Raw genomic sequence first — 15,090 nt, 5'->3', positions numbered from 1 at the left:
TCTCATCCTTGTTTACAAATCTTTCCTTGGTCTCAGCCCGCCCTCTGCCTGTGACCTCCTGCAGCCCTATAACCCCCAGATCTCTGCACTCCTCCAATTCTGTCCTCTTGAGCATCTCTGATTTTAATTGCAGCACCATGAGCAGCATGTTTTCAGTGCCTGGACACTCAATTCTGGAATTCCCTCCCTAAACCTCTGCTTCTCTCACCCATCATGGTACTCATTAAAATCTACATCTTTGACCAAACTTTTGGCCATTGGTCCCAATATATCCTTCTGTGGCTCAGAGTCAAATTTTGTTTGATAATGCTCCTGTGAAGCATCATGGGGTGTTTTAGAACATTAAAGACGCTATTTAAATACTAGGTGTTGTTATCTACCTCTGCTTACACTTCCAGAGACTTAAGTATTTATAAGTATGTAAGTATATCCATACACTTTAAATCATTTCATTGTGATCATTCCTCATTTTTTCTCCCAAAATGTTTTAGCCTACATTATCCAAATAAATTGCATCTTCCACTTTTCTGCTCATTCTGCTAACCTGTCTGCGACTTCCAGAAGTCATTTAATCCTCCTTGTCATTTGCCTAACCCCTAATTTGGAATTATTAACAAATTTCAAGATTGTGTTTTCCAAGTTTATTGAATGTACACATAGCAAGAGTAAAACTGGACCCAGCATTAGATCCTGGGATATACCGTTATTGATTATTTTCCATTCCAAATGGTACAGATTTATTTTAACTCTGTTCTATCTGTCAACCAATCTTCCATCAGTGCTGCCAAATTTTCTCATGGCTTAGTCCTAAGTTTTTCTAAAAAGCCTTTTGTGAAATGCCTTATTTTGTCCTTTCTGAAATTCTAAGTATACTATATTCTCTTTATTTTCCAAAAGAAGCTCTATATGGTTTGTTTAATTCTGGTTTGAAATGAAGAAATCACATGTGTATGTGGCTGGCAGTATAGAACAATATCGAGATAACAAGTTATAATTACTCTGTCTTCATTTCTGCACCACAGGATTTAGTCATAGGAAATCTAAGGACTGGATTTTATGTGACCCCGCTGGGTTTGTTTTCAATGTGAGGGGGTCACAAAAAATAGGGTGGGTGTCAACCCCACCATCTTCCCGTCCACCCCTGAGCTCACTCCCTTAAAACAGTAGTGGGCAAATGCCAAAATCAGCAGCCCGCCACCACCTCATGAAAATAAATAATCAAGGGTCAATTGAGCTTGTTTAGGAGCCAATTGACCCCGATAATACACTGTCCATACCATAATATGGTTGGCATGGGCAGTTGGGCAGCAATGGGCAAGCTGTTTTTTAAAAAAGCTAAGTGGGGGTACTATCTTCAGGGGAGCCCTTTGTGTATTCGGGGGCCACCTCGCCCCCACAAGATAGTACCCCCCTTCTTACCCATGTCCTCACCAAAACCCACCATCCCTACCCTCCTGCCCTAAACTGGCCGAACCCTCCCCGCCCAATACCCCATAATTACCTTGGTCCAGGATCCATTGGACTTCCTTCTTGGGACTGGTTGCAGTCCTGGCAGTCCTCACTAGACAGTCCTGGTGTTGCTGGGACTGCTGAAACTGCCTTCAATTGGATTGACCAGCAGCTCCCCAAGGTGGGACTTCCTCACCAGTGAGGGACGGAAGTCTCACAGTGATGCAACGTAGCCCACCTGCAGCACATTATGGCTGCGGGGCTGACTGGCTTGGAGCATTTGGCTTCCCGCTGACTTTCCTTCCACAGGGGCGAGCCATCCACCCCCTTCCCCCTCCCTCACCCCACCCCCTCCATAATCTGCAGCCCTGAGTTTTGCTATGGAATAAAACATTCACCCAATTCTCATTTAACTCTTTTTTATTTATTCTTTATTTATTTCTAGTGTGCACATCAGACCAGTTTAAGTGCCACAATGATATGTGTAAACCCGTGACCTGGGTCTGTGATGGAGTTGATGACTGTGAAGATATGAGTGATGAAGCCAACTGTGGTAAGAAACTTGCTTTTTGATTATGGAAAATCTATGGCATAAAATTGGTGATAGATAGCTTTTCCAACATTATCTCAAACACTTTCTTTGAAAGTTATTCAGTCAAGTATGAATGCAGTTCCTTAAGCAATGCAGTCCTCTGATATCTTGTCCAAATGACTATTCTTCATGTGCAAGCTTCAGCTCAAGGCAGGCAAGAACAATTTTGGTGTGGGGATGGGGGGGGGGGGCGGTGGTGTTGGGTGGGAGGGAGAGTTAGGAAGCACCTTCAAAGCATTGTTTATGGGCCATGAGGAGCAAGCGTACTTCCTTCCACTCCCCCCAAGCTTACCTCTTCCCCTGGATGTACTTCCCAATGACAAAATTCTGCAATTAAGAAGCAGACCCATCCTAGCACTCTTCAGTTGCAAGCCTAAATCATGAATATTAACAGGCTATTAAAGTTTAGATGGGAAGGGTTTGCAGGAGTCCACTTGATCCATTTCTCAAGAAACACATGCACGCATAATTTTCTAGCAGGAACTATGAGGTAACAATCAGGAGGAGTAACAGTGACTGACAGTTTAAACTCCCTTGTTTGGGGATGCAGTGCCCAACCATGGCATTCTTATTTAAAAGCAAAAAACTGCAGATGCTGGAAATCTAAAACAAAACCAAAAGTACCTGGAGAAACTCAGCAGGTCTGACAGCATCTGCGGAAAGGAACACAGTTAACGTTTTGAGTCCGTATGACCCTTCATCAGAACTAAGGAAAAATAGAAAAGAGGTGAAAAAAAAGCTGGTTTAAAGTGGGGTGGATAGAGGGCATTCTTATTACTGGTCTAATTGCAATCAGTTTTCTCTGGGCCAGGCAAGGATTGTACTAGGAGGTTCTGCTCTTGCTTGCGTCAGTACCTCACAAGTGGACATTTACCCATAAAATCCAGCATCTCACCTGTGTACAGTGACTCATGGAGACATCAGCAAGGTTGCTATGTGGACAGGGGTGGGGAACGGGGGAAATAACTCTTTACATTTCTACTTCAACTTTTTGTAAGTCAATATCGCAGTGAAATACATTACTTCACTAACTTGGACTTAATTTTGCAGTACAAAGTGATCAATATTTTTTCTGTGAAAATGGATTCAAACCGAGATGTCAACTACAACATTGGGGCACTCTGCCACACACTCTTGAAACTCAATGTGACAATCAAGTAAAGCACATCAGTTGTGTTGTTTTCAACTTGTTTTAGAGTATCTCATGAGAAATTATTACATCTTCTCTGTTCCATTTCCAGATTGCCCTGCTGGGTTCTTCAGCTGCCAGAAAGATAATTGTTTGTCCATTAATACCTTATGTAATGGAATTACAGACTGTCCTGATGGCAGTGATGAGGCCAACTGTGATAAAACAGGTAGGTGCAACCTGCTTTGCCCTCCTAATATTATTTTCAGTACATGTACTGACATCAAAATTTTAAAACATTTGTTCTTTTAAATGTCCTTGTTGGTAAAAGTTATATTGGTGCTTTACATAACAGAGAATCATCAACAGCAAAGCCCACATTCCTTTATTTTAAACCAAAATTTTATGCTGATATATAGAATACTATAAATTGTGAGAAATTGTCACTTTTTATCTTGTCTGTGAAAAAGATTTATTTATGATCCAAAAAAGAAATCTGTAGAGTGTATAATGCTATATCAATCTTAGCCTGTGAGCTGTGACTCAGTTGGTAGCCTCCAAGTTAAAAGATTCTGGGTTCAAATCCCACTCCAGGATTTTAGTATGAAAATTCAGGCTGACATTCCAGGGCAGTATGGCTACACTATTTAGTGCCATCTTTTGGATGAAGTGTTAGACCAAAGCCTGTCTTCTACTCTCCCAGGGGGGGGGCATTGGAAATCCCATGGAGTTATTTGAAAAAGAGCAGAGGGGTTTATCCCCAATGTTTCTCCCTCAATCAACATCACAAAAAACAGATTACCTGGTCATTATCACATTGCTATCTGTGGGAGTTTGCTGTGCACAAATTGGCTGCCATGTCCCCCACAATAGTGACCACATTTCAAAAGTACTTATTTGGCTGTAAATCACCTTGTGACATCCAGTGATCATGAAAAGCACTATATAAATGTAAATCTTTTTCTTTTTTAGAAAACACTATTGGCAATGTCAGATAAGCCCACAATGTATTTCCAAACATTCCTCTGTCCACTGTTTTAGTGGACACCGTAACCAATTCAAATGGGCTGAGCCTGCTGCTAATAAACCAATCAAAGGAATGTGAATCTATTAGCCATTTATCAGCTAACATTTCCAACCAATCAGGCTTTATTTATTGGTAGTAAATTTGTTAGTTTGAATTTCACTAGGATCATTCAATGTCTTTAAACCACACTGTTACTAATCCTATTTTTCCCGCCTTTATATTTGTTAGACATCAAATGTACTTCCATCAGCTACAAGTGTGACAATGGAAAATGCATCGTCAAGCCCAATGCAGAATGTGATGGTATGATCGACTGTTTAGATGGTAGTGATGAATCCCATTGTGGTAAGTTCAAGAAAAGGAGAGAGAAACTTTTGACCTAATAGCATTTTTTGATCTGGGTTTATAGATAATACAAAGGAAGAGATACAGAAGTTACAGAGTTATTTGAAGCCAGGAATTATTTTACGTATGCATTAAAAATGCCAGTTTTGGCTTTGCATGTACATTGTGATAATCACATTACGAGTTTCATTTAGTCTGTTGAATATTAATCAGGTAAAAATCATTTATCAATAGCTTCTATTTTGAATACTTAGATGTCTAATAGTGTTTTGACATAAATGAAATTATCTCTTTTTGCAACATTCTCTCTCTGTAATACGTAATACAAAAGAAGCTAGATGACTCTATACATTATTTTTCATTACTATTGTTGATGCTTCCCTAGTCTGTTAATTTTTCATTACTGTATTCAGAAGACGCTATGGACTAAAGTTTGGTCTGCCTTATTTTTGTGGGTAGGGATTGTAATTCACGGCTTTCTCATACCCCATCAAATCAAGCTGGGCAGGTTTTTGTCTACCTACCCCATTTGACCAGTGGTAGCGTTGGGTTGAGCACTTCCCATATTGCTTGGTTGTTCTGCATGCTGCCTGTGGCCTCTGTGCACAGCAGGGGTCCAGCAGCATTGGCTGGAATTTTCCAGCCCCTCATGTCGGCAGGATCTTCCAGTCCCACCAATGTGAATGGAGACTTCAAGGGCTCGTTGGCCCCGCTGGAAGGGTGCTGGAAAATTCGGGCCATAGTTTTGCAATCATGTGCTCCTGGCAGCCTGCTCTTCTTAAAGGCTGTCTGCCTATTAAAGGGAGGCAGCACATATGAAATCATAGCTGATGGAAAATCATTTTGAAACATTGGAAGGATGTTATAGCAGCTAAGAGGGAGGGCTTCCTGGTTTAGTAACACTGCACTGGATGCTCTGGTCACTGAGGTGAACTCCAGGAGGGAGACAATGTTTCTCTGAGTAGAAAAGAAGCTATCAAGAAGCAGCCTGAAGAGAGAATAGAAGTACATTTTCTGGTGAATGAATGCCTGTAGTCTGGTGCCACAGATATGGTAGCACTGGAGGAAAAAATACAATGATTTCACAAGGATGGTTAAGGTGAGTGAATGCATCCTCACAGTACATCTCATGCCCACCACCTCAACAACGATTCACTGTGCTCAATATACCACACCCATTTCACTTGCCCAACAGCACTCCCTGGCATTCAGGATACATGCCTAATATTCTTAAACTCCGTCTCATCCACACACATCTTCCAATGCTGCAGCATTACAACCACCTCTGCCTACCTTCACAAGCCTCCAGCTATTCAAATAAGCCAGGCACCTCACCCAAGGAGAGTGCCACGTTGTCAATTACACTCCTTCTCTCTTGCAGAAGGTTGCCCATAACCATGAGGAAGAGGCAGTGATTGGGTGTAGAGTTGGGGTGGGGAAGAGGGGAGGTATGTGGGAGAGTCCACAAATCCATCCTGAAGCCTATGGACAAGATAGCCTTACACATCATGGGGCCAGAGAAAATGTAGCCCTTGCATCTGGTGGAGCACAGGCTGCCTAGGATGATGGTCTGCCTTATGCCACTTTTCAACTCCCTTGTCACCCTTGAACTGAGATGTGGCATCAAGTGGAAGCTGAAGACGTGTGACCATCGAGCTCCTGCTTTCCTTCCCACCGGCTTCCCTCACCACAATCATCCCCTCCTTGTTTGTATTCCCATTTTCAGAGACAAAAGAACTGCTGGCTGGAGAGCCTCAGCCGACACACGAAGTAGGGAAAAAACTACCCCATGGAAATGGTGGGAATGCATCGTCGCTTGATCTTCTATTTAGCACAGCTACCAACTCAGATACTGGTACTATGTGGGCCTTAGTGAAAGTGTGATGTACGAAACATCATAAGTCACTGGCACAAATGGGCTGCAGCCTGGCCAGCTGAAAAGGTTAGTTCATGTGTCAGCTTCTGAAGGATGAATTCACAGATGGGTTCCTCAGTAGGGAACTCAGATGAGGACATTGATGGGGCAATGTACAGGATAACAAATGACAATGCACATTGCGATGCTTGGGGAATTGGCAGACCTGGCAGACAGCCACCTATCAATGTCTAGGAGCATGAAGAGTCTAGCTCCGATGTGGCAGAGGCCATTGTTCAGTGCATGAAGTCAATCATTTCTACTGTGGAAGTGGTGGCCAACTCCATGTGAGCACTGGTGGCTTGGACCATAAAGGAGTATCTATTCGGTGGCCACTGTCTCAACTTCCACTGAAGCACAAGTGGAATCATCCCAATGCCTTAGTGCTGCAGTGGAAGCTAAGACGGAGGTCACAAGATCTATGGTTGCTGCCATACAGACTCAGCTTGTTGCCATCATAGGTTTGGATCTCAGTGTTCAATGGGGCATGCAGGTTCTCATAGCACTTGAGCAATTTGTGCTCCAGCACAAATTCTGAAGAGCTGACTTGTAGGAGCAGTGAAGAGGGTAATTCCCACCATTTGTGAAATGGCAGTTCGGTAGCTATATTACTGGACTACTAATCCAGATGTTTGGACAAATGATCTAGAGATGGGAGTTCAAATTCCACCATGTAAACTGGGATATTTGAATTCAATTAATTAAATAAGCCTGGAATAAAAAGCTATCTTAGAAATGATGATTGTGAAATCAGATTATTGTTAAAACTATTGGTTCGCTAATGTCCTTTAGGAAAATCTGCCAACCTTACTCCATATAGCCAACAAGTGATTTAGACCCACAGCAATTAGGTTTACTCCTAACTGTCCTCTGAAATGCCCTCACAAGACACTCAGTGGTATTAAACAACTGTGTTAAAAAAAGGTTGAATAAGAATAAACCAATTGGACCACCCGGCATTGACCTCTGCACCAGGAACAACAAAGGTACAGCCTGTCCAGTTGACCCTGTAAAGTCCTCCTCACTAACATCTGGGGAGTTGTGCCAAAATTGAGAGAGCTGTCCTACAGACTCATCCAGCAACAGCCTGACGTAATCATATTCAATGAATCATACTTTTTAGCCAATGTCCCTGACTCCTCCATCACCATCCCTGGATATATCCTGTCCCATTGGCAGGATTGACCTGCCAGAGGTGCAGAACAGTGATATACAGTTGCGAGGGAGTGGTCTTGCAAGTTGTCAATATTAACTCCAGACCGCATGAAGTCTCATGGCATTAGGTCAAACATGGGCAAGGTACCCTCCTGTTAATTATGACCTTCCAACCTCCTTCAATTAACAAATCAATACTCTCCCATGTTGAACATCACTTGAAAAAAGTATTAAGGGCAGCAAGGGCACAAAATGTACTTTGGGTGGGGGCACTTTAATGTCCATAACCAAGAGTGGCTCTATAGCACAATTACTGACTGAACTGGCCGAGTCCTGAAGACATAGCTGCCAGACTTGGTGTACAGCTGGTAAGCAACCATTACGGGGGAGGGTGCTACCTGACTTCATCCTCAACACTACCTTTCACAGATGCTTCTGTCCATGACAGTTTTGGTTGAAATGACCAGTGCACAATTTTAGTGGAGATAAAGTCCTTCCTGCTCACTGAGGACACCCTCCATGCTAAATGGGATTGATTAAGAACAGAGCTAGCTGCTCAAACTTGGGCCTTCATAAGTGAGCAGACTAAGAAGGACTAATGGAATACAAAGACAGATTTAGGATGCATCTATGTAAATGTATGAAGTGTGGTGAATAAGGTTGATGAGCTAAGCACAGATAGCCATGCGGGAATGTGAGTCCCAGTACATCCATACAGGGATTCCTCAGGGTAGTGTCCTAGGCCCAGCCATCTTCAGCTGCTTCATCAATGACCTTCCCTCCATCATAAGATAAGAAGTAGTGATGATTGCACAATATTTGGCATCATTCATGATTCCTCAGATATTGAAGCAGCCTGTGTTCATATGCAGCAAGAGCTGGACAACATTCAGGCTTGGGCTGACAAATGGCAAGTAATATTTGCGCCACACAAGTGCCAGACAATGACCATCTCCAACAAGAGACAGTCTAACCATCTCCTCTTGCCATTCAATGGCATTACCATTGGTGAATTCCCCACATCAACATCCTGGGGCTACCATTGATCAGAAACTGAACTGGACCAGCCAAATAAATACCATGGCTACACAAGCAGGTCAGAGGCTAGGAATCCTGTGGTGAGTAACTCACCTCCTGACTCCCCAAAGCCTGTCCACCATCTACAAAGCACAAGTGAGAAGTGTGATGGAATACACTCCACCTATCTGGATGAGTGCAGCTCCAACAACACTCAAGCTCGACACCATCCAGAACAAAGCAGCCCACTTGGCACCCCATCCACCACCTTCAACGGTCACTGTCTCAACCACCAATGCATAGTGGCAACAGTGTGTACCATCTACAAGATACACTGCAGCAACTCACCAAGGCTCCTTGATAGCACCTTCTGAGGCCATGACCACGACCATTGAGAAGGGCAAGGGTAGCAGACACATGGGAACACCACCACCTGGAAGTCTCCCTCCAAGCCACTTGCCATCCTTACTTGGAAATATATTGCCGTTCCTTTGCTGTCTTTGGGTCAAAATCCTGAAACTCCCTTCCTAACAGCACTGTGGGTGTACTCACGCCACATGGACTACAGCGGTTCAAGAAGGTGGCTCATCATCACCTCTCAAGGGCAATTAAGGATGAACAATAAATGCTGGCCTAGCCAGCGACACACACATCCCTTGAAAAGATAAATCAAAAAATAGAGCATAAGTTGGTGGAAGGTCAGAGATAATTTGCTCTTGAAAACCAATTAATCCCTTGAGATAATTGATTGGTTTATTGGGGTTATCATTTACAATCAGTATCCTTTTGCTTCTTCACTGTTATGACTCAGCTGCAAAAAGTACTGAAATACAATTGTCTTTTATTAGTCATCTGTACTTGAAAGGAATGACTTAGATGAGAAGGCCATATTTGGGTTTTCAGTCACCATGTGAGTTTCTCTGTTACAGAATACACAATGGTCATTCTGTTCGCTGTTTGTATGTAGGCCAATCTTCAGCTTGGAACAAAAACAAGAATTTGCTATGTTTCTCAGATGTGCATTAGGAGAATAGCTTTGACACTGACTCCAAGTTATTCTTATTCAGAAAAGGTTCAGAAATTTATCGGGTGCAAGTATGTTACCCTCTGATGAGGAGATGCAGCCTCTTTCATCTCATTGCAGTTTCCCCATCCAGATTATGCACCAGCATAGAGAGAACTGGTAACCTGCTGCCGGCCAAAGTCACTTACCCAGCCACAGGGAGATGCAGAAGCGTGGCACAGTAGAGACAAACTGGCCAAGTTTGCATCACTCAGTGGGAAAATGTTCAGTTTACCTGTTCTGCTTCCTCCATGGAGTGGGGCAATGCACTGTACCCTCCACTTCATGGCACTGGACAATAATAACCCATATTCATAGAACCATTTTATTACCAAAGAAACGTATTGATATGTAGAGGTGTAAGTTTTTATGAATTTGCACCCCAGTATGGAGCTTTGTGTATATCAAGGACTGACACAAAATGGTTGAGGAAGCACATGTGGGGAAAAGTGGGTGTGAGAGGACATAACACAATCATGAGAATCCTAACATCAATAGTTACAGCTTAAAATGGATAGGTACCCATTGAAAATCACATTCTATCTTTACGGTAAATCAAACCCACGACTGCTACCATCTAGGAGGACAAGGGCAGCAAACACATGGGAACACCACCACCCACAAGTTTCTCTCCAAGCCACTCACCACCCTGACTTGGAAATATATTGCTGTTCCTTCACTGTCACTGGACCAAAATCCTCCTTCCCTAACATCACTGTGGGTGTACTTATACCACATGGACTGCAGCAGTTCAAGAAGGCAGCTCACCATCACCTTTTCAAGGGCATTTAGGGATGGGCAATAAATGCTGGCCTAGCCCGTGACACCCACATCCCATGAATGAATAAAAAGAACTTTGTGGGCTTAAAGATACAGGTCCACTTTAGCAGCAGAATAATTTATTGTATGTCATATGTGTTATAATATCCTATAATTATATGAGTATCAAATCATCCGATTTATCCAATGTCATGTGAATGGTGATCCGCTAATGCATATTCTTTCTGTGCATTCTAGATCACATGTTCAACCCTTGTATTGATTACATTTATACCTACAGAACTGTGAACACTTAATTTTGACCATTGAAGGTTAAGATTCAAGTAAATAATTTTGCGCAGTTGTAAAATATAATTTTTTTACATTGAGGCATTTACAAAGAACTGGATTGAAGTTGTCTTAAGTGGTTTAACTGCATTCGGTGCTCATGAGGGGGTGGAGGTATTCCTCATGTGATCTATATCTGATTCCAGGTTACAAGGATAGGGGAGAATCTGGCAGCCAGTTCTCCTTTATTTGAATCTCAGTGGATCCTAATATTCTGGCAGCGCACCAGCAATAACCTTTCCCATCCTACACTCAGTTTCATCCTGATCATGGCATTCCTGTACTACTCAAAGAGTGCTTTAATTCCAGTAGAGAGATAATTTCTAGTAGCTCATTTGAGCAAATCACTGGATTAATTTCAACTGATCAATACTTTTATTCTCAAATATGGTGCCATAGCAGTTATTTGTAGATTACTGCCATGGCAGTGCCTTTTTGTTAAACTGTAGTAGGTGCACAATTTGCATTATCTTGACTTTAGGCAATTTTTATCCGGTGCCATTCCTCACTACAACTTGACACCTGTGTCTAATGATGCTATGTTTAAAATTATTCCCAGATACTTTTCAATAATATTGATCTACATCTTAATTCTAGGAAATGCCTAATACATCCCTACATTTGTAGTGAAATTGCAATGAGTGGTGGCACAAAATTACAGTTCTGTTGAAGTTGTCAACTATTCCCACTGGCAGAATAGCAAATCCTATAGAACAGTGCCCATAATAAACCAAAATTCCGCACTGGTAACCCCAGATTAGCTGAACTTGTCTACGTTTGTCATATGACCATGCCAACCAATCAGAGTTAGGCCACATAAAAGCATGGAGTGCTGGGCAAACCATTGTTTGACATCAAGGTCTCCCTGTGAAAGGATGTGCAAAACCTGCGAGTATGGCTAAACCTGTAATAATGTTGTCAATCAGAGAGAAGGCGAAGCTGATACAGCAAATGGAAAACCGTAACGCAAAGCCGAAAGTGGACATTGCGAAGGAGTGGGAGATTCCACCACTGAGTTTGCCCATCATTATGAAACAGAAGTGAACATCTTGGAACAGTTCAACAAGCATGCATTCTTTCCAGCAAGGAAGAAGATGAGAAGGATTGATTGCATTGACGACATGGTGGACTGTATTGCACATGTCCGAAGACCGCATGCTAAGCAGAAAATGATTACGGAGATTTTCCCAAGCTAACTCCTGACATTTTTCAATTCAAAGCTCTGGCCTTTTACAAGGTCAGGCCATTGTAAGGTGTGAACAAATTGATTAAAGACTTTTTCCCACATTTACTGCTTTACTGTGTTTTTATTTAACATTTGAATCAGTTGTTTTTGACATAGACCACATTTATCGGGTTACATAGAGATGCATTCATGTGGCAATGGGGCCTCCTCAGCTATCACAAAACTCCGCTTAGCACAAAATTGTGGGCAGAACCCCTGGGATTCGACTCATTGGGATTTTACTGTAAGCCATGATGATAGGTTGATCGCGTGGAAATGATCAGCTTTTAAAATAATTATCAGTTTAGTCACACTGTGTGCAGTTCAGGCAGTCCGCCAGTAAACAAACACTTGTATGCTAGAATCACAAAAATGTTTCTATCTGATCACGTTTAAAGTTTTGGAACAGTTCAAGTAACTTCATACAACAAAGAGCTTCTCTTTTTACACAGACTGTGGAAACCGACCCTTCCTTAAAAGTCGAATCATCAATGGTGATAATGCGGAGCTTGGTGAGTGGCCCTGGCAAGTCAGCCTCCACTTTGATACCATAGGCCATACTTGTGCTGCAACGTTGGTAAATAATTGGTGGCTTCTAACTGTCTCACATTGCTTCCAGGATGTTTATCCCTACAAGTAAGTGATAATCTAGATACCGCCAGAAAAAGAAAAAAATCTGCACCTTAGCGTAGCAAGTTATGTTTCGCTTGGTTAAAACTAAAAAACATTTCAATTCATTTCTGAAATTTGTATATAAAATTTGTAAGATCTCTTACTCAAAGGTACTGTTTTTTAAATTTTATTTTAAGTGTGCTTATCCTTTTTGCAAAAGACATTTTCTTTTTTTTAAAGAAAACATTAACATGTTGCTGATCATGCCTTATGAATTCATTTAACTCTGCCAGGCTCCATGTACCTGCTTCTAGGTTTATCCTGTACCACTGACTAAAGGGAATGTGATCTGATTGTCAAATGGAAGGAAAGAGGGCAGAGTCTCACATCTGCAGCTTCCCACATTAGTATGCATCAAAAATGGTAGTCCTGGCAAAGATTGGGGAGCTCCAGAAGTTTTACCACACCCCTGATAATTAAGTTAGCATGTAGTAATTAATAACAATACCATGGTCTTGGCATAAGCTTTCACATATTGGCTACATAAGCAATATTTATGTGAATTAGGAATACTTAGTGTTGAAATGGGTTAAACTGCAGCCATTAAGGTTTAGCATTCAGTTATTCTATTTTGGTTTGAGAGGGCTGGGGAGTTTCACTTGGCCTTTTGCAAATGTTTAATACCTAGCCACCATTCTTGAACATCATAAAGAACAGGAGTATCAAACACATTTGATGTGATGGGTCTGATCCAATAACCTGGCACCTGGCAGAGGGCAGAGGTCACCTTCAGCAAAAGTTATTAAGACAGAAATAGATAAAGATAAACCATATTGGCATTTACTCCCAGTTAGATTTTATTTCCTACTTGTGTTGACCACAGTTCAAAAGTACTTTGTCTGTACAGAGCTTTGGGATACTCTGAGGTTTGAAAAGTCCTAGATATAAAATTTAAAAGAAGTTCTATTTATTGTCACCCAATAACTAGAGACTGTGGTACATATGAATGCATGTGCTGAATAGAAAACTATACTGACTGAACAAGCCTTTTAATCAGAATATTGAATAGATATTATTGATGTGTATTTTATCAATTCTTCCTTCATTTATGCGGCATACCTCTCATTACATTTTGCTAACTTGAAAAAGACCCATTTATGCCTACTCTCTGCTTCCTGTTAGCCAGCTAATCTTCTGAGCTTTTATTTTCTGCAATAACCCTTGTTGTGGCACTTCATCAAATGCCTTCTGGAAACCTAAGTACAATACATCCACCGGTTTCCCTTTATCTACAGTACCTGTTACTTCTTCAAAGAACACCAATAAGTCGGTTAAACACAATTTTCACAAAACCATGTTGACCCTGCCTGGTGACCTTACGCTTGTCCAAGTGCCCTGCTATAAATTCTTTAATAATAGCTTCTAATATTTTCCCAATGACAGGTGTTAAGCTAACTGGCCTGTATTTTCCCACTTCTGTCTCCTTCCCTTTTTGAATAATGGAGTTACGTTTTGCTATCTTCCAATCTAATGGGACCTTCCATGAACCTAGAGAGTTTTGGAAAATTAAAACCAATGCATCAACTATCTCACTAGACACTTCTTTTAAGACCCTAGGATAAAATCCATCAGGACCCAATCTCTTGTCAACCAACAGCTCCAACAATTTTCTCAGTACCACTTCTCTGGTGATTGTAATTTTCCTGAGTTCCTCTCTCCCTTCCATTTCCTGATTTATAGATGCTTCTGGGATGTTATTTGGATCATGTATAGTGAAAACTGATGCAAAATACCTGTTCAGTTCATCTGCCATCTCCTTGTTTGCCATTATCAATTCTCCAGACTCACTTTCAATAGGACCAAATCTCACTTTGTTAACTCATTTCTTTTTGAAATATTTATAAAAACTCTTACTATCAGTTTTTATATTTCTGGCTCGTTTTCTCTCATACTCTAATTTTTCCCTCCTTATTAGTCTTTTAGTCATTCTTTACTTTTCCTTATATTCTGTCCAATCTTCTGACCTGCCACCTGTCTTTGCACAATTATATGATTTTTCTTTAATTTTGACACTATCTTTAACCTTTCTAGTTAACCACGGTTTGTGTGTCCGTCCCTTGGACTTTTTGTTACTCGTTGGAATTTATCTATTCTGTGTATTCTGAAATATCCCCTTAAATATTAGCCACTACATCTCTATTGACCTATCCCTTAACCTAATTTGCTAATTCATTTCACCCAGCTCAGCTTCCATGCCCTCACATTTGCCCTTATTTAAGTTTTAAAAGATTGTCTCATACCCACTCCTCCCTCCCTCAAACTGAATGTAAAATTCAATCATATTGTGGTCGCTGCCTTCACTATGAGATCATTAATTACTTCCATCTCATTGCACAATACTAGGTCTGCTCTCTGGTTGGCTCCAGAATATACTGTTCTAAGAAACTATCCTGA

General features: G+C 41.4%; 1 protein-coding gene across 1 annotated transcript in view; it reads left to right on the top strand.

Moving 5' to 3' along the window:
* Positions 1–15,090, top strand: part of LOC121290438 (suppressor of tumorigenicity 14 protein homolog) — a 172,606-nt gene that overhangs the window by 134,165 nt on the left and 23,351 nt on the right. The window contains exons 14-18 of the mRNA XM_041210876.1: positions 1,895–2,002; positions 3,283–3,399; positions 4,426–4,542; positions 6,269–6,397; positions 12,477–12,660. Of these exons, the coding sequence (XP_041066810.1) occupies positions 1,895–2,002; positions 3,283–3,399; positions 4,426–4,542; positions 6,269–6,397; positions 12,477–12,660 (655 nt within the window). The remainder of the gene's footprint in view (positions 1–1,894; positions 2,003–3,282; positions 3,400–4,425; positions 4,543–6,268; positions 6,398–12,476; positions 12,661–15,090) is intronic.

Source organism: Carcharodon carcharias, chromosome 18 (genome assembly GCF_017639515.1).
Source record: "Carcharodon carcharias isolate sCarCar2 chromosome 18, sCarCar2.pri, whole genome shotgun sequence".
In the NCBI taxonomy this organism is placed as follows: Eukaryota; Metazoa; Chordata; class Chondrichthyes; order Lamniformes; family Lamnidae; genus Carcharodon; species Carcharodon carcharias.
The sequence above is the reverse complement of the archived record's forward strand: the minus strand, read 5'-3'. Positions and strand labels throughout refer to the sequence as shown.